Below are 19,035 nucleotides of genomic sequence, written 5' to 3'. Positions count from 1 at the left end.
TGTGTGTGTGTGTGTGTGTGTGTGTGTGTGTGTGTACGTGTGTGTGTGTGTGAATGTGTGTGTGGTTAAACCCATTTGGAGGTTCCTATTTTCGTGTTTTTGTTCCACTTGCATCCTCATCTTCTTTTTTTCCAATTAGGTCCTTAAAATTGGAAAACTGAATGAATTTGACCCGTGCCATTAAATCAAGTTAACGGGGTTAACCTTTTGCTTACCTGTGAGGGTGAGGTGGACAAATATGGTGACGTGGCGTGCACAAAACCTTTTACGTGGGTTTTATCATACACGTGCCAGTATCTTAAACAAAGAATTAAAAAATTGGGGTTTCTTAACCTTATTATTATCATTATTAATTATTTGTATTATTTAATTTTTATTCTGAATAAATTTTTAAAATAATTGAAGCTTCTTCCTTCTTCCTTCCACAAACCCTAGAACTTCCTCACTGCACTATTTACGCCACACCACCTAGATCGCTGCCACACCGTTGCCGACGACCACCTCCTGCACCAGACACTCAATCATCAAACTCGTTGCTGTAGTATTGCCGATAACAGTTATCTGTACCACGTAGCTCTATCACCGCGTTTTGTCCTGTCCAGGTGGAGCACCACCGCACCACATATAGATGGTGTGTTGGGAAAGGAGAGTGATTAGTGAGAAGTGAAAAAAATGGAGGGAAAAGGAACAACAACCGCCACAGGCTGTTACAAGTGCAGCAGACTAGGTCACTGGTCACGAGACTGTCCTTTCTCTGCTCCGAATTCCAATCCAAACCCTAACGCCTCCACCAATCCCACTCCTGATCCTTCTTCCTCTTCTTTCAAGCCTAGATCCATCGTCGAAAAGCCCAAGAAACTTCCCCAAACAAGGCCCAAACTAACACCGGAGATGTTTCTCTCCGACGACGGCCTCGGTTACGTCCTTCGCTATTTCCCTCGCCAGTTCAAATACCGTGGTCGCGGCCACGAGGTGGATTCCTTATTCAGTTAATCTCAGTCACTTTATTTTTTTTCTCTAAATTCAACGCGCTCACTTTGAATTCCTTCTCATTGTTCGATTCGTGGCCATGGTGATCCGTTCTCTCTAGCGCGACGTTTCTTTCTATTTTCTTCCTGAAATTCTGGACGAACAGTGACGTAGCCAACAGTGTCGAATTGTAGAGAGAGTTACCGTAGGAGAAGTAGATTTGTTAGGCCTGACGACCAAAATTGGAGGAATAGTGGAGGCATTCATGTTGGTGCTCTTGTTACTGTTGGCGTTGCTAGAGAAAGAAGAAAGTGATGCAGGAGGCGGAGCGCTGAACCGGAAATCGAGATCATCATCATCTTCACCATCGTCGACGATGGTGTTCTGAGACGCCATGACACGAGCGAGGCGTTGCGCGATGACTTTGGCAGCCACGTTTTGCGTGCGCTTGACAGTGGAGAGACCAATAGAAGTAGCATTGAGGCACGACTGAGGATGAGCCGGAGACATCGCTGGTGATGACGAGTCGGTGCTGCTGGAACCACCACTCCACTGTTGAAAGAGATTTAATCTCAATTGTATTTTAAAATAACCCTAATTTTAAAATGTTTAACAAAACCCCCAATTTTTTAAATTTAATGTATATAATAAAACCCTATTTATCCACCTCACCCTTACATATAAGCTGAAAATTAATCCCGTTAACTTGATTTAACAGTAAAAATTAAATTTTTTCAATTTTTCAATCTTAAGAACCTAATTGACAAAAATATAAAAAAAACAAGAATGTAAAGAAAACAAAAACACAAAAAGAAGGATTCCGAATGAGTTTAACCATATATATATATAACTGCTGAATATTACGGTATGAGACAATGGAATTGTATAGATTAAAATCTAAAAAACAACTTTTATTTTATATTAATTTTCAATTATTCTCTAGCGTCCAAAGGTGAAAATTTAAAAGAATAATTAATAGATAAACTTAAAAATTAATTAACTTTTTACTGCTATACACTTGTTATCATTTATTGCATAGTGAACAAAAAAATTAATATAAAACTAAAGCTGTGAAAGTCGTTAGTTTTAGGACATGCTCAGTGTCAGTAAAGAAAAAGTGTATTCTTGTGTTTCGCAATATCAATTCACTCTTATTTTTACACATTTGTATAATCAAACCCAAAAAGACATTTTCATTACTTCTAATCATATATTTATCTTCTTTTTTTATTCACTTTCTTACTGTCTGTAAAATGCAAACTTTGTAATTTAGTTATACTTTAACGACGGAAAAAGAGAAGGATCATCGTATTTTAATAACTTTTTTATATTAGACCATTTTTTCATTGATTTATTTAAATTTATATTTAAAAATATTTAAAACGAACTAATCAATTATCATATATATCTTATTAAAAAATTATTAAAAAAGTAACAATTTTTTTCAAAAGAAAATTGGACCGAAGCATTTAGATAAGGTGTCTGACCCCATATCACACCAAATCTTTCAAAACATAAAGAGATAATTCGTACAAAGTTTTTAATTTCCACATTAACCCTCATTTTAATATCTTCTGAGCAACTAAAAACTCAGAATTTCTGAAATATTTTCTTGTATTATTTTCATCATTTTGATTACTTCATTTTTTTATTATAAGTAATTCTTTGAATGAATATTTTTGAGAAAACATTGCAATTAATCTTAAATTTAATTTCATCTGTTTTTTCTAATTAAAAAAATAGGCAAAGGATATTACAGCCAAGAAAATTTATTGTCTCCACACGTTTCACTGTATCCTCTTATCTCATCACATGCTATGCTATCACAACCAATTGCTATAACCACCTTCTTCCCAATCAATCACTTCCACTGTCTTATTTCATCCACACATTACAGCCACCACCGTGACTCACGGCTCTTGCCACCGCCTGCCTCCGCACGCTGCCATTTTACTCCGGCGACAGGTCAATCATCTCCCTCTGCTTATGGGTCCCTAACGTCACCCTACCAAAGCCATTGCTTTTGCTTTTCAATTTTCTTTTTTCCTTTTCTTTTCACGTTAACTTCAACACAATCCCCACTCTTGAAAACTGTGTCTCAGAATTAAATTCTCACCGGTATCTCGCATTCCATCACATTATGGAGAGCGATGTGCTTAAAGGAGTGTTTTTTTATCACATATACTTTGAATTAGTAATATTTTTCGTTTTTATAAAATTAATTAATAGTGACTTACTGTGAAAAGGTAAAAATCTACTTCTCGTGTATAATTTTAGTAATTTCAAATAACCAATTATAAAAAAGAAAGAAAATCAAATAAGGTTCTTTAATTAAAAACGTAATTAAACATTTGCAATATGATTAATGAGGTGACATGGTGATGGTCCTCGTGGGTGGTCTGACACTTCACTTAATCCAGCAAAGTCACACTAGACTAATACACGCAGCACGTGTTTCCAATATCCATTCCTATATTTTTTATCTGTTATTATTATTATTATTATTTATTATTATTATTATTATTATAATTATATAGAGTCACACTGTAACTGGTCCTACTCACATTCACTTTCTTGCCACCATTTCTGAGCTTGACTTCCCTCTCAGTGGCGTCTCTGTCAAAGTCCAACACAAACGCATCTAGAGTGACCCATGACGCGAAAGGTCTCGAATTTCTCCGATCTGATCCAAAGGGTCACAGCATCCTGCCTCCTCCATCCGCTGGCCACCGCAGCCTCCGGCAAGGAGGACGATAACTCACCCTACGACTCTGAGGAGAACAGGAACGAGGAGTACGAGGATGAAGAAGAGGAGGAGGAGGAGGAGTACGAGGAAGAGAGAGCGGTGGGACCTTTGAAGGCTCTGAAAGTGAAGCAGATGGAGGGGCTGATGGAGGAGGTGTTCGAGACGGTGTCGTCGATGAAGAGGGCGTATGTAAAACTTCAGGAGGCGCATTCTCCGTGGGACCCGGAGAGGATGCGGGCTGCTGACGTGGCGGTGGTGACGGAGCTCCGGAAGCTGGCCGTGCTGAGGGAGCGGTTCCGACGGAGCGGGGGCGGGGAAGGGAGGAGGAAGGGGAGGAGGAGAGGTGGTGGGGTGGCGTCGGTGAGGGAGGTGGTGGCGCCGTACGAAGCGGTGGTGGAGGAGCTGAAAAAGGAGGTGAAAGTGAAGGATTTGGAGGTGAAGAATCTGAGGGAGAAGCTTGATAGTGCTGTTGCTCTTACTACTAATGGGAGTGGTGAAAAGAAGCCTGGGAGGTCCTTGTCTAAGAGGAGGCTGGGAATTCAAGGTACATTAAGCAATATACATTCCACTCTTTTTTTAATAAAATATATTTGTGTATATATCATGGAATATGGTGTTTAGATTTAGATGCATGGAATATTGAGAAGAATAAAAAGATTGAAAAGTCTCTTTTTTATATCTCGTTGCTTCGACTTGGAAGTATGTGACTTTTGTTCGAAAGTTCTTGCATTGCATCTGAATGGTTTGGCTTTTGGCAAGACTCTCCTACATTGCATGATCTGGGGTATCAGATGCTCCTTCGAGCTAAACCAAAGTGTGTTTAGTTGAATTGAAGGTGTCGACTATGAGAAATGATTTTGCCCCAAATCTGACTTTAGAGTGTGTTTGGGTAAAATTGGCAAATTTGATCTTCAATTAGATTGATTTGAGATGATGTGATTTATATCTTAATGTTTTCATTCTAAAAACTGGCTAATATGAATATTCAATGTAAACATTTATTCAATGCAGAAATTTCATCAAGTTACTTCATCACTGAATCATCTTTTCATCGTCTGTAAATTTACTAAATTACTTATGCAGCAATTGCAGCAGTGCCAACTCCAGAACTGTTTGAAGCAGCAATGGTGCAAGTGAGAGAAGCGTCAAAGTCTTTCACATCTCTGCTGCTGTCTCTGATGCACAATGCACATTGGGACATAACAGCTGCTGTTCGTTCCATTGAAGCTGCTACTGCCTCAACTGACAAATACCACAATACTTCAACCACATCCATTGTCTCAGCTCACCATGCCAAGTATGCCCTTGAATCCTATATATCAAGGAAAATCTTTCAAGGGTTTGACCACGAGACTTTCTACATGGATGGAAGCCTCTCCTCCCTCCTCAACCCTGATCAGTTTCGACGTGATTGCTTCACTCAATACCGGGACATGAAGTCCATGGATCCTACTGAGCTTCTTGGAATCTTACCAAGTTGTCACTTTGGCAAATTCTGTTCCAAGAAGTACCTTGCCATAGTCCATCCAAAGATGGAGGAGTCCTTGTTTGGGAACTTGGAGCAGCACAGTCAAGTCCAAGCAGGGAACCATCCCAGGAGTGAGTTCTACAATGAGTTTTTAGGGTTGGCCAAGACAGTGTGGTTACTACACTTACTGGCATTCTCGTTGAACCCTGCACCAAGTCAGTTTGAGGCAAGTCGCGGAGCTGAGTTCCATCAGCAGTATATGGACAGTGTCGTGAAATTTTCAGGTGGGCGAGTGTCAGCTGGTCAAGTTGTAGGCTTTCCCGTTAGCCCTGGATTTAAGCTTGGTAATGGGTCTGTTATAAAGGCCAGAGTTTATTTGATAGCGAGAACATAAAAGTTTTTTCTGAGGGGAAGTTCTTTTTGCACCACTTTTTTTCTGGTTCCGCCGCCTAACTTTTTTATATTCCATAAATTAGTTTCTAAGATACTAGGAATTACTTTTTGAAATGTAAAAAAGAAAAAAAAAATAGAAAGGGTGTGTGTGAGAGAAAAAGAGGATGCAAATAGAATCACTCTTTAGGGAGTCGTGTTTTGGAAAAACGGATCAGTGAGCTAAGATTTGCCTAGCAGGATTCAGGGCTGTTAATGTAATATGAATATTCCGTCGGCTAGGCTATTGATTTTCAGGTGATTGTGTCTGGACGGAAGTGATTATGACATTTTTCATTACCAAATCTATATTGGCAAGCTATTCTTTCTCTCCCTGAATATTTGACTTTCAAACGAGATGGAGCCAGAAAGGAAACTTGTTATATTCCCTAAGTCGAAAACTATCCGGGATTTAAATAAAATTTGTTATTAATGGTGATATTTGAATAAAGTAATGAATTATAGAGCCTCTAAATATAAGTTTGCATACATGTTTCATTTAATTTGTCTATTCAATAAGTCGGGAAATAGGCAATTTATTTCCCAGAAAAATGTATCTGACATCAATCCAGTACAGTGTAGGTCTTTCAAGTAAATGTAATTTCAGGTCTATTAATTAACTAAGAATGTTTGAAACTTTGAATTGTGGCCTTCACATGGCTTAAGCAGGAGACAATCATATACAGAGGTAATTTGACGGTTTATTCATTGACTAAATATTAAGCATGATGTCCGTCCACAAGGAAGAAGTGGGGAATGAATGTGGAAAGACCACCTTTCTTGTAATAAATTTGCCGTTCATCTGATAGCACTCAACCGAGAAAGAACACTAATTTTCCTTCGTCAATATCAATCATGAAGCAATAATTATCCTCTCAAAAATCTTTTCGCCTGCCACATGAATCAAATAGCACTTTCAGTATCGACGAGCAAATTCACAGTCATTAAAACTTCCTGTTAGACGAAGCAGTTCCTCAACAACAAATGATCCCATTATGCAAAAAGAAGTCTTTCTGTAATATTCACAGGGCTAGTTTAATGGGAAAATTCACAACTGTCTTCATACAATGTGAGTCTTGAAATGTGATTTGAATTCTCTTGAGAAAGCATGTTAAGTGAAAAAGTAATAGTCTATCCACCCTTCATTTGAAAATTGACCATTTTAGTCGGCTAGACATTGGTAAAATTCAGACATTTGATTCAGATTAAGGAGACAAATAAGTTACAAGAAGCTATTTTCTCGCAAGACTTCTAATGCTAGAAGCTGAAGGGGAAAAATTCATTGAAAATATTGATTAGACTACGGTAAACCTTAAAGCAGGGCATTTGTAAGTGGATATCAGGGGGCAATACGATATATAAATCTAACAGCATTGCCAAGATAAAATGTGTATCTTACTTGTTCAAAAGTAAGAAACATAATCACATTCCAGGCTCCTACTCGACCAAAATTTGGAAGGAAACCTTTATAGAAGGCCAAAAATCCCTGCAATACATTTGTAACACGAGTTCAAGCTGCAGAGAAAAGGACAAACTATATGCAGACCTCACGCCAGCTTACTATCAAATGAACACGCGAGGAACAATTGTAAAAATATTTTTATTTTGTTAAAGGATCATAACAAAGATCGCGATATGGAAAACCACATTCATTGAATAGGAATTAAGTACGTTGCTCAATAGCCCCTTTAATTATGCACAGAAAAGTTTGAGTCCACTCTCCCAAATCACCTCATACAAGCAAGTAAGGTGATAACCACAGTAATGAACCTTTAATTTATAAAAAAGCTGGACAACCAGATAAATTTATAGCAAGAAAAAGGTGACAACTATTGTAATGAATCTTTCAATTTAAACAGCAATTATACCAACAGTAAAATCAAATAAGGAAATTCATAAACCTCATTAAGCAAAGTCTTAAGAAAGCAGTCAAATGTGTTTTTGTAGGTTGAATCCCCCATCATCCTGGATTTCACCTGAAAAATTATAGGCATTGAAACAAGTCATCCACTGGCTTCATAAAAGAGTGTGCTTCTTCATACAAATTTCATCAATACTGTTATTAAAGAATCTAGCAATAGCCCTAGAATTTCAAAATACCCAGTAACTTATAATTTCACCAGAATGTTTATGGAGGAACATACACAGAAGTATTGAAAGCAAATTGCCCTTGTAAAAAGTGTTTTTGGGTTACTTTTGGTAAGATCCAGTAAAACTGTCACCTTTAACTCTACATCATCCAGAACCAAAATGTTAAATCAAAATATTCAAATTGTACCATTGACTATTTGATTCCCCTTACTTCTTTTTTAGCCTCTTTTCATTATAAACACAGCTTGTTGCTATCCATGTGTTCTTCTTAAGCGTAAGTGCAAACTGAAGACAAAAAAAGGGGAGAGATGCTGTAGCACCTACCACATCAACGGGAGAACCAATAAATACAGCAAAAAGACCTGCCCCTAAGCCAGCAAGAAGGTGAGTATAGACATTGTCCATGAACCCTGGAATTTTCAAAATCGTCTGCATAAGTATAAAGAATCAGAGCAGCATTGCAATTTGTTGGGAAAACCAATCCAAATTTCCAAGCATTAATGATAGTAAGTGGAAAGCCAAGGATGCATGTTTGTAGACTCAAGGTAAATCCACTATCATAATGAGATGTATATGAAAAGTGGATTAAAGATCACGAAGTCTCTTTATTGAAGGAAGCCGTCAACCTTTGTTATATAAGGGGATTATATGAAGTGAGAAGTTACAGAGAGAGATGGGTGATCTTGTATATGCTTTTCGCTATTTCTCTTTTTGTGGTATTGTTTTGCGTGTCTCATATCTCTGATCCTCATTGTGTGTGAAAGGGATTTTTTTCCCAACAAAATTAAATTGTGTGCAAGGCTGTACTTAGAAGTATAGCAAAAGTCCAATTTAGAATACCCAATAATGTGATTACCCGTTTCACTTTATCATAGCTAGCTAATTCAGCAGCATTTATAATTGCATTCCTTGCTATGTTTGGCCCAAGCCCAGTCCACAAGGCCCCTATTCCTTCCTAGTTTAACAAAAGAAGATATAGAGAATTAGACTCAACTAGTATATCTTCAATATAATCGAGGAAGCAAGACCAAAAAAGCTCATAAGAAAGGCTTACTTGTTTCAATATAGTTAAATAAGCATCTATGGCACCAGAATAACGCCTAGGTACCCCAGATGGCAGATGACCTTCAGATTGAAGCCTAACTTTAACAAGATCAGTTGGATTAGCAATCGTGATTGCTAAAGCACCTATCAAGGGTTAAATAAAAGAGAGTCGGCAACTGCAATATATAATATATAATATAATAAGAAATGTAAATTCAATAACTTCTATTATCCAAATTATTAGCCTTTTCTTTTCTAACTTCCATTATCCAACTGTAAAGTCAATAACTTCACCCTAAATTTACATTATGCAACTACTATTTCACATTTATGATAAAATATTGTGCTACAATATGAAGATGAAGTTTCTTGAGAGATAACTAACAAAAAAAAAGCATAGCTAGAATTTTAATTTCCATGTAAATGGGAAAAATGAACATAGTTCAAGCACCATTTGCCTTTTATTTTATAATATATTTTTTTCCTAGTGGAACCAAGGAAGATGCTAATTTCCCCACAAAGGAGAGAAAACCAATGAATGTTATGCAATCTGAAATCTGAAATGACTCATTAGAACTGTTCAGAACTACTCACCAGTGAGCAGAGCAGCCAGGATCATATGGTATATTGGAACCTCTCCAACAAAGGCACTACCAACAAGAAATGTCTTGACCTGTTCATGGTGCAGTTCATATGTACAACCCATGTTCCTCCAATCACAGTCTTATTCAATGAAAGTTAGATATATATACTCACAGGATCATATAATCCGATTCTTAAGCCTCCATATAAACATTGGCGATGCAAACCAGGAACAATTCCTTTCCACAGAGCTGATACACCCTCTTCTCTAGCAATGGTCTTAATTGTGCTTAGCATGCCCTTGTATTTAGGTAAACCCACTCCATCATCAACCCCTACCTTCTTTTGTAGTTGAAGCCTGACCTTAGCTGTGTCCAGAGGAATGGTACAAAACTGCATAAAACCCGAGCACAAAGAATTATTAGAATTACTTTCTCATATGCAAATTTTTAGGTTAAATTTCTATAGCAGTAGTTTGATAGAATATTGGCATAGATGCATCTAATTATGAATAATGTAACTTAAGAAAGGCAGAAATGAAACATGTAAAAAAGTTTGAAGCACGATAACTAGATTTTTTAGAGCTTAAAAGATGGGATTAATTAGAAATCATCCTTGATATGAGTTTTACTCTACTTTTCTTCTTTAGTATTTTTTTTTTTCTTTTGCGAAAGATAAAATAGAGCTTAAAAGATGGGACTAATTAGAAATCATCATTGATATGACGTTTACTATGGTTACTGCCAAAGTCAGCAAAATTACCATTCATGGTGGTTTATAATTGATAGTGCATTATACATCATTAATGCATATACTATTTTATCTTTCACAAAAGAAAAAAAAAAATACTAAAGAAGAAAAGTAGAGTAAAACTCTTGCAAAAGAAAAACTTTTAACTAAGAGAATCAGTCAGTCAACCGGTCATGCCAAACTATCTGTATAATAAGAGCATCAATGATCAACAATAACATGTACAAGTGCACACACCTTAGTAAGATGTCGACTCACATTCACCTAAAACTGGAACCAGTATGTATGTTCTCTCCATTCACTAGGATCCCTGTATTCTTTCGTCCAAAAATACTCATTTTTGGGTATTTAGATTTCCCTTTTTAGCGTGATGAGCAACGTGGTATTCACTCTGTTCCTAATCCTATTTAAAGTGTTTAATATCAATTCAAATGAACTGTCACTTTAAGCAAATTTTAACTGAGGAACCACTCAGTTATTATTATTATTATTATTATCATCATCCTAGTATAGTATCATAAGAATAAAAAAAAAAATTGTTATAATTGGATCACAGCACTAAACTCTCTACCGTGTATGCAGACACTATTTACTCAAAACTAAAGGCAAGGAAAGATATATAATTCACATAGTCTGGTGAACAACCAACACAATTTGACTTTTCACAACTTGTACACAAATACACAAACAAATGAACATGATAAACACAAGTCACGCAATCCTGACATATCATTCTTTTGGTTTATAAATGTACGATTCAGTTTCTATCCACAACTATAGGATATGCGAGAAGCTATATTACAAGATCCAAATGCTGAATCGAAATCGGTTAGAGAAGGAAGGTTACCTCGGCGAAACAAGCTGCGAAAGCGCTGCACAAGAAGGATACAGCGAACGAAATCTGGTTCGGATCTGACATTGTTAACGCCACTGGGAAGAAGAAAAAAGGGTTTAGGTGGTGTGAGAGTTTAAGAAGCTGAAGGAGACTAGTCGCATTAACTTAACAACTCTCTCGTTAAGGATACTCTACTTCAAACCAGTTCACGGTTAAAACAGTGTTACTTGCGTTCTTTTCACACTCCAACAACAGATGGAGAAACGGATGTGAGTAATCAGAAAGCTATGTTACATTGGATAATATAGTTGTTGACAACTGTCTAATTATAGTGACTATTTTGTTAAAATTATTTTCATTTAATTTGGAAATATATCAAAATCTTCATTTTTCATGAAAATAAGTTATTAAAAATTTAATTTAAAAACAATATAAATATGTTTATGGTATAAAAAAGTTAAATATGTTTTTGTCTTCTAATTTTCATTAAAATTTAGAATTAGTTTTTTTTTAAATTTTGACCTAATTTACGTAGATTTAATTATTTTATTAATATTTCAAATGTATTTTATAATAATATTTAAGCTATTTATAATATTTAACACATTTTTTTAATGTTAATTAAAAAATCATTTCTCACCGCAATGCATGTGCAAGTTAGAAAATGTCAAAAACTTGTGTTTTTCCGCCAAGAAGTGGGAGACCAACTTTTTTAATTAATGTACCAGCAGGGATGGGACCATGCTTATCGCATAAGGGCGTTAACTTTAAAAACATATTAATCTGAAATATATACTGAATTAAATTATATATTATATTGTAAATACTAATTAAAATAATAATTTACCCAAACATGATATATCTCACTTATATCTCACAACAAATTATATATAATAGAATTTACATTAACTTTTTATTAATTTTTTTATTAATATTAAAAATGATGAATTTACATTATATAAGTGTTATATAAATAGATAAATAATTTATTTTATACATATGAAAATTGAATTAAATTTAAAATCTATTATGTAAATGAATTTAAAAAATTTTCATAATTATGATTTAAGAAGTACATAAAAAAAATGTTAAATAATAACAAATAAATAAAAGTATGTCATATGGGAATGTATATTGATTTTCTCAAAACTTATGTGTTATATTTTTTGGTCGCAATTTTTTGTTAATATATAAAAAATAATAATCTCTTTTAGTTTTAGTATATTTTGAGTGTGTAATATCTTTTAATATTTATTGTTTGTCATTGATTATATCAATAATATATTTTGATGACAGCTACAATCATATGTAGCTTTGAGAAAATACCTAACAAATTACAAAATAGAAATATTAAAAAGGAAATAATTAATAAGCTAATGTTTTGTCTAAAAGGATTGTATCTCTATAATCAAAACTATGAACGTTCTGTGAGAAGAACAATAGTATAACTAAAATAAAATATTGATCTAAAAGTATAAAAGAATGTTATGAGCATCAAAATTGTAAGAAAAAAAAAGAATTTAATTATTTAAACAATAATTTTAAAAGGGTTTTATTTTTTCATTTTCTCTAACAGAGTTGACTATATCATTTTCATTTTTAATAATTCTTATAAGCAATTTAAATTTTACAAAATTAAAAATTGAGTTATATTGATTTGATAAAAAAAAAATATTACAGTTAAATAGCGCTGAAATATCATTAATTTAAAGACAATATCTGCCCGGTAGTATTACATAATACTAAAACACGAAAAATTAAAAAATTAAAAAATTTGACTTAAAAAAAAAATAAAATCTTAAACCTTATAATATGATTGAATGATGAATTTTCAGTTTCTTTGATGTTTGTAGCAAGCTGAAATGGTTTCGTGTATATTTAGATAAAAATTTAAAGAAATAAAAATTTCAAATATTAAACTTCATAATTTAAAATTGTAACATTTTAAATTTCAATTAAAAATATATATAGTTTTCAAAATCTTTGTATTTCCTAGATTTTTCTGATTGGTCTGAGATATTGTTGGATCAATTTCGATTTAGATGTCATCTATTTGGTTAACATTTCCACATCAAGAACCTAACATTTTGACCCAAAAAAACTTTAAACAACGCCAAACAGAAAAACATGATTAATTAGTATTTTGGAACAGTTAAATATTTTAATATTGATTTTTTTTTATAAAATAATAAATTTGATTGTTTTTATTTAGATAAAACATTAAAAGGGAGTTTTGATTAAAATTAATTTAAATTTAGTATAATTGTTTAGAAATTGTGAATTTGGTAAAGTGGAATAGTTTTGTGTTGTCTGCTTTGAATATTACTATATATCTTTATAACGAAAATAACTCCAATAAAACTAGTTTTTTTAGAAAAAATGTTATTACACTATTCCAAGGTAATATTAAAATATTTCAAAATATTAATATATATTGTTTTAATTTTTTTTTTATTGGTAGACAGCATTCACTAAAAATTACATGTAAAAAAGAATGTTTATTAAACATAGAGTGGGATTTGTTTTACGAAGAAAATAATTACAAATTGTATTTAAGTTACTGAGAAGGAACTTATATATGAAAAATAATTATTGTTTATATTAAAACTTAAGTCACAAAATATTATCTGTCTTTGTGTAATCACTAATACAAACAAGTTTTGTTTACTTCTATTAGTTTTTCACTTTGGATTAAATATGTTTTTAGTCCCTATACTTTGGGGCGGTTTTGGTTTTACTCCATTTTCAAATTATGGTACAATTTAGTCCTTCAACTTTAGAAAACTCTGATTTTAGTCTGGTTTTATTTGTTGTTTCATTATAGTATTTGGATTGTTTACACTGTTTGACACATTTTTGCTTCAATGTTAACTAAGAAACATGCTTGAAACAACAAATAAAGTTAAAAAAAATTGGTAAAAAGGACTAAAACCAGAGTTTTCTAAAGTTGAAGGACTAAATTGTACCATAGTTTGAAAATGGACTAAAACCAAAATCGCCCCAAAGTATAGGGACTAAAAACATATTTAACCCTTTTACTTTTTACATTCAGTAAATATCTGACATTATTGTAGGTGGCGAAATTTGATGTCAAAGATAACAACAGACATAATTGATTTTATTTTATGTTGAATATGACTTGTAATTGATGCAAACTAACGTATGCTAAGTGGCCAAGGTAAAATTTGACACTAATTAAGAAAATAATTGAATTTTAGTCTATTCCTTGACAAAAGTATAATTCTCTTTTTTTTTTTTTTAAGTTTTACTACCTCTATCAATTAATTAAAGAAAAGTATCATGACAAAATACATAACACACATATTCAATTATATACAAGCAAATAGGTGGAAAAAAAAAATTGTAGTGAATAAAACCTATGACAGGGGTAGCAAATATTTTAATATTCGTTTATAAATGGATCGTATATAAGTATTATACTATTCAACCCACGGATACGTCTTACCTACAAAAAATAAAGATAATAATTTAATTTGTATTTTATTTGATTAAATTTAATTTAAAATAAAAATAATTGATATTTTTAAAATTAAATTTTAGTTTATATTTTATTTTATTTATATTAAATTTTATATTTTTTTGTAACTTTATTTAAATTTAATTTTAAAAATGTATAAAATAATTTTTTTAATTAATTGCGGGTACCCGTAAGTTTTAAAATATCTGTGGATTCTTTGAAACGTATTCAAGCAACTAAGAGTTTGGATTGTGGGTGGAGTTTTTATTTTCGAGTCGAGTTGCAGGTGGAATTTTCATTTTCGGGTCGAGTTGCAATAGGCAGACACTATTCGTACCCGACCCGACCTATTTTCATCCCTACACATAACACTTACATTTGTACAATAATTTTCAAATCATCTTTCATCATCCTATGCAATGAAAAATACTAGAAATTTATGCATTCTTGTGGAATGATAATCATTAGTTGTTAATGAGACATACAATACATCACACTTAGGTAGATGAATAATTAGAATTATTTGATAAAATATTACATGAAGTATGACTCACCCATCATATATGCAAGATACATGTCTCTTTATAACTTAAACGTTCATATTTGTAAATAATTTTGAACAAGGTCTTTTGTGTTTCAAGATTTTTGAATTGTCTGAAGTTGAATAAATCCATATATATTTGGTTGTCCTTACTCTACAATGATTGTGTCCATATATCTAACAAGACAATTAAGTATAAATTAAATGTAGCATATTGGAGATTTAAATAGAAAATATCTTAATACTTACATGCACTACATTTGGATGATTGAAATATTTATTATCATTTTGGTTAAAAGCTCTTTTTGGTCCCAGTTTTGGTTGAGAAAATTCGAATTGGTCCCCATGTTTTTTTTTGTGTTCAATTTGGTCCCAAAGAACGTAATTATAATTCAATTTCGTCCTTTTCACTAACTCCGTTTAAATTGATAACGGCTTGTTGTCTAAATGTGCAACTCCACTCTGAAGTGTCATTTATTGACTGACTTGGAGTCCTACGTGGCATTGTCAGTTGGAATTAGGATTTTTAAAATAATATTTGTGCAAAAGACAAAATTTTCAAGCACATGGGAGATACATATGTAGAAGAAGGCTCATCACTGAATCAAGACCCTTTTTCCTGGAGTCTTTGTCTTCATCCCACCGGCAAAGAAAGAAAGAGAGCTAGAGGGAGGGGATACAGTGTCACAACCATGGCACGCTGTTGAATCAAACAACACAAACCTAAAATCACTCTAGACAACCTTGTTTTCATCGTCAACCTTCAACCTTCACTCACACCGTGAATGGTCATACGGCCGTTTTCCCTCAACCAATAATCATGACCCATTTTTTCCACATTCACCATCTCATTCAACCACCATAACGCTAAATACACACAGAACAATATCATCATTCTCAACGCACCCACACAACAAAATCACACCATTATACCATCTGTCATACCGTCAACCACTCAACACCCAATTTCCATTTTTTTTTCAATCCACAAAGAAACACACGCAAGGACTGAACCATATCTATCTCCATTCTTCTCCATAACCCCTGCATCACAAAACCGTATCAACATCACCTTCCCTTTAATTCTTCCCCAACGAAGCAAAAATGAAAAAAATCACACCAAAACAGAGTATCGAATCACCTTGTTCCTCATCTGATCTCGAATTCATTCCACCCTTCCCTTGGACCGTGCCTTCCAAGCAGTAGCAGCAGTAGTGTTCCCCAGAATCGCTCCTCTCTTAGTTTCTTCTTGAAGCGATTGGCGTAGGGGAGGTTTTGAAAAGGGGTGTCTACTAAAGGGTGGCAGGCGGTGTTTGGTTGGGGCACGGTCCTAGGGAGGCAAACCCAACCATAGGATGGAGAGATAGGAGGCGACATCGACGGTGGTGGCTCCGGTGAGGCACGGTGACGCTGGCGACGCTAAGGCCGGCTGAAGGCGGTGGCGCGGTGGCCGTCGGATGGAGGCGGTGGTGTGCGAGCCCCACCCCCGAGTTGTGCGAGAGAGAGTTACGAGACCTTGCGTGTTTGTTGTTGGGTTTGAAAGCGCAAAATGAGGGGGAGAGGCTTGACCCCCATGCGTTTCTAGGTCAGGAGAAGGCATTCCAAAGAAATTCACAAATTCTATTTCAAAAATCCTAATCTCAACTCACAATGCCACATAGGAGTCCAAGTCACCCTATAAATGACACTTCAAAATAGAGTTGTACATTTGGACAGCAAGCCGTTATCAATTTAAACGGAGTTAGTGAAAAGGACGAAATTGAACTCTAATTACGTTTTTTAGGACCAAATTGAACACACACAAAACATGGAGACCGTTTCAAATTTTTCCAACCAAAATTGGGACCAAAAAGAACTTTTAACCTATCATTTTTCTCCCAAAATCAATTCCAATGCACCATGTAATGAAATGTACAATAGGACAAAACACTCAGTCCCAATACTCTTAACTCCTATTACAACTTTACTGACTTTTTGTTCGACTCAAGTAACTTGGTTAGAAGCTTTGTTATATGATCATCATTTGTTTATGTCATATCGTTATCATCTTCAATACAATAGGTTGTTGCATGACTTGCTTTCCATGACGGGAGATCTGAAATAAAGATATTAAAAGGTTTAGTGCATTTATTTATAAATTATAACATATAAAAAGAAAAAATGTAGTACTTATAGTTGGGCAACTCAATCTTTTTTTCTAGTTGTTCAAGTCTTTACTTTAACCTTTGCTCCACGAATGTCATCCTTTCGTTAAGTATTTCTTCAAATTATATCTTCATCTTTCTTATCGCATCCTGACTTACAAAATTGCTACTTTGTTTTGGTGGACTGATAACTCTCTAATTTTGCACCTTTTTCTAGTCTTAGAAGTCTTTCTTAGTTTCCTTTTCTTCTTAATTGTTTAGAAATAGGCTAGTTTTAGTATTTTTCTTTAAGTCGGTAGATTTTTAAAATTGTAGTTAAAATTAGGTTTTTAGGAGTATTTTTTAGTGATTGTTAATAAATAGGAAATTAGTATTTTTAGGAAAATCTTTTAATAAAAATTCTTTTCTATATTTTTGCTTAATTAGATTTTTTTTTTACTTAAATATCTTAATTTTGGTTGCTTAGAATTTTAGTCTTAATTGAATTTTTTTATTTGCAGAAAGTGAATTGGGCCATTGAAAGCGTTGAATTGGATTGCTGCAACTATTTCGGCCTCAAAAACTGATTGAAGAAGAGTGGGTTGCTTGGCTGGCAGATTNTTATAGCTTAGGACACTGCAATACAGATTGGAAGATTGGGCCGCTAAAGGCTTTTGGCTGATTAATTGGGCTGGCCTGCTGCTGCCACGCTTGGACAAATTGCATTGACATTGCTGATCTAAAGCTTGGACCTTGAGCTGAATTAGTGGAACGTTGCCGTTTAGGTGGCACTGCCTGATGGGGTCATTGGCACTAGGCTCCATTTTGTCAAAATTGGCATTTCATTCGGAAGAAAAGGAAAACCCAACAGCTAGGGTTCCAGAGAATGCGAGAAAGAAAGGAGTACTCTGTGGCTCGTGTCAACGCACGTGCATGAGGCTCAATCGGCAAAAAGGAAGAAGAGACTGAAGGTGATTGGAGGGCCGAGATGATTGCAGCGTGAGGATGAAATAGAGACCGTATGATCGGGAAACTAGAAGCGTCAAGGTTCTTCTTCTCCTTCTGAACTCTAACCCTATTAAAGGGGAATGTAAATAGAATTTTAGTGAAAAGGGTGGAGGGTGACAGACTCCACTCACTAGACTTTGAGATTGCAAGAGTTCTGAGTAGAGAACGAGAATTGCGGAGGGTGACATACTCCGTGAACAAGTGAGAGACGATTAGCGAGAGCAAGATTGCGAGTGAGAGAGTAGCGTAGTTTTATCGCTTTCATAGGCTAGGGTTTATCGCGCTTTCTTCGATTTTGGATTTCACCGAGTTGCGAGGGTGACAGGCCGTGATTTTCGATGATTTCTGGTATCGTGTACTTTCATCTTCAATGTTTAATGCAAATTCTGATTCGGTTTATTGTTCTTGTGGTAGATTTTACTTTGGATTATGTGAGTTCTTTATATTTTCTGTTGATTTAGATATGATTTTAGGTTGTTAATTTTAGATTGAAGAATAGGTAAATAGACATTGGTTGAGCAAATTAGTGGAAAAGAATCAAATTAAGGTCTGAAATATGACCTAGAATACCCTGGATTGGGATTCACATTATCAGGATGTCTTCCTCAAAATTCGTAACACTATTTTATTCTCACCAATGTGCCTTTCGCCTATGATTCAATTCTGCTTTTGTGATTGTTATCTTGCTCTTGTTTGTAATAGACTTTGATTCTGTTTTACTTTCTTAGAATCCTGATGCCTCTGGATTTGATTTGTGCATTTTACACTTTCTAATGAGGTTTTGATTTGTTTCATTGGTTAGATTCTATAGTTCAATTTTGTTTTCGTTCACACTAGTTCTATGCTTTGTATTGCATTTATGTTCACTTTCAGGTACAATTTCTAAGTCTGTGAGATTTTGAATTTTGATAGATAGTTGTTGTTAGGTTCTTTTACTTGGTTGATCTTAGTTTAAGCATTGTTTCTTGATC

General features: G+C 34.2%; 3 protein-coding genes across 6 annotated transcripts; 2 read left to right on the top strand and 1 right to left on the bottom strand.

Moving 5' to 3' along the window:
• Window positions 1-672: 672 nt before the first annotated feature.
• LOC106774772 lies at window positions 673-993 on the top strand. Its single transcript, XM_014661810.1, has one exon. The coding sequence runs from the start codon at window positions 673-675 to the stop codon at window positions 991-993; it is 321 nt and encodes a 106-aa protein (XP_014517296.1).
• A 1,783-nt stretch (window positions 994-2,776) lies between these two features.
• On the top strand, window positions 2,777-5,942 carry LOC106775819 (protein GRAVITROPIC IN THE LIGHT 1). Of its 2 annotated transcripts, XM_014663026.2 has the most exons (3): window positions 2,777-2,934; window positions 3,578-4,259; window positions 4,799-5,942. In XM_014663026.2, the coding sequence occupies exons 2-3, from the start codon at window positions 3,623-3,625 to the stop codon at window positions 5,575-5,577; spliced, it is 1,416 nt and encodes a 471-aa protein (XP_014518512.1). In that variant the 5' UTR covers window positions 2,777-2,934; window positions 3,578-3,622; the 3' UTR covers window positions 5,578-5,942. The 2 variants fall into 2 exon arrangements, with proteins under 2 accessions (XP_014518512.1, XP_014518511.1); XM_014663025.2 differs by lacking the exon at window positions 2,777-2,934 and having other exon boundaries at window positions 3,237-4,259.
• Window positions 5,943-6,228: 286 nt separating this feature from the next.
• On the bottom strand, window positions 6,229-11,191 carry LOC106775821 (mitochondrial uncoupling protein 2). Of its 3 annotated transcripts, none has more exons than XM_022786593.1 (9): window positions 10,927-11,190; window positions 9,504-9,722; window positions 9,342-9,420; window positions 8,758-8,891; window positions 8,544-8,658; window positions 8,028-8,113; window positions 7,514-7,588; window positions 7,012-7,098; window positions 6,229-6,503 (listed from the first exon to the last, which is right to left on the bottom strand). In XM_022786593.1, the coding sequence occupies exons 1-9, from the start codon at window positions 10,996-10,998 to the stop codon at window positions 6,480-6,482; spliced, it is 891 nt and encodes a 296-aa protein (XP_022642314.1). In that variant the 5' UTR covers window positions 10,999-11,190; the 3' UTR covers window positions 6,229-6,479. The 3 variants fall into 3 exon arrangements, with proteins under 3 accessions (XP_022642314.1, XP_014518513.1, XP_014518514.1); XM_014663027.2 differs by having other exon boundaries at window positions 8,028-8,132; window positions 8,560-8,658; XM_014663028.2 differs by lacking the exon at window positions 7,012-7,098 and having other exon boundaries at window positions 8,028-8,132; window positions 8,560-8,658; window positions 10,927-11,191.
• Window positions 11,192-19,035: the final 7,844 nt, after the last annotated feature.

This window comes from Vigna radiata, chromosome 10 (genome assembly GCF_000741045.1).
Source record: "Vigna radiata var. radiata cultivar VC1973A chromosome 10, Vradiata_ver6, whole genome shotgun sequence".
Taxonomy (NCBI): domain Eukaryota; kingdom Viridiplantae; phylum Streptophyta; class Magnoliopsida; order Fabales; family Fabaceae; genus Vigna; species Vigna radiata.
Note: the sequence above shows the minus strand (reverse complement) of the source record. Positions and strands in the feature narration are given on the sequence as shown.

Excerpts from the sequence above, each read along its gene's own strand:
- LOC106774772 (XM_014661810.1), top strand. The coding sequence starts at position 673 with ATGGAGGGAAAAGGAACAACAACCGCCACAGGCTGTTACAAGTGCAGC.
- LOC106775819 (XM_014663026.2), top strand. The coding sequence starts at position 3,623 with ATGACGCGAAAGGTCTCGAATTTCTCCGATCTGATCCAAAGGGTCACA. Across the intron at positions 4,260-4,798 it reads GAGGAGGCTGGGAATTCAAG|CAATTGCAGCAGTGCCAACT; the intron begins GTACATTAAGCA and ends TTACTTATGCAG.
- LOC106775821 (XM_014663027.2), bottom strand. The coding sequence starts at position 10,998 with ATGTCAGATCCGAACCAGATTTCGTTCGCTGTATCCTTCTTGTGCAGC. Across the intron at positions 9,421-9,503 it reads GAATCGGATTATATGATCCT|GTCAAGACATTTCTTGTTGG; the intron begins GTGAGTATATAT and ends CACCATGAACAG. Across the intron at positions 7,589-8,027 it reads TTGGTTCTCCCGTTGATGTG|GTGAAATCCAGGATGATGGG; the intron begins GTAGGTGCTACA and ends ATAATTTTTCAG.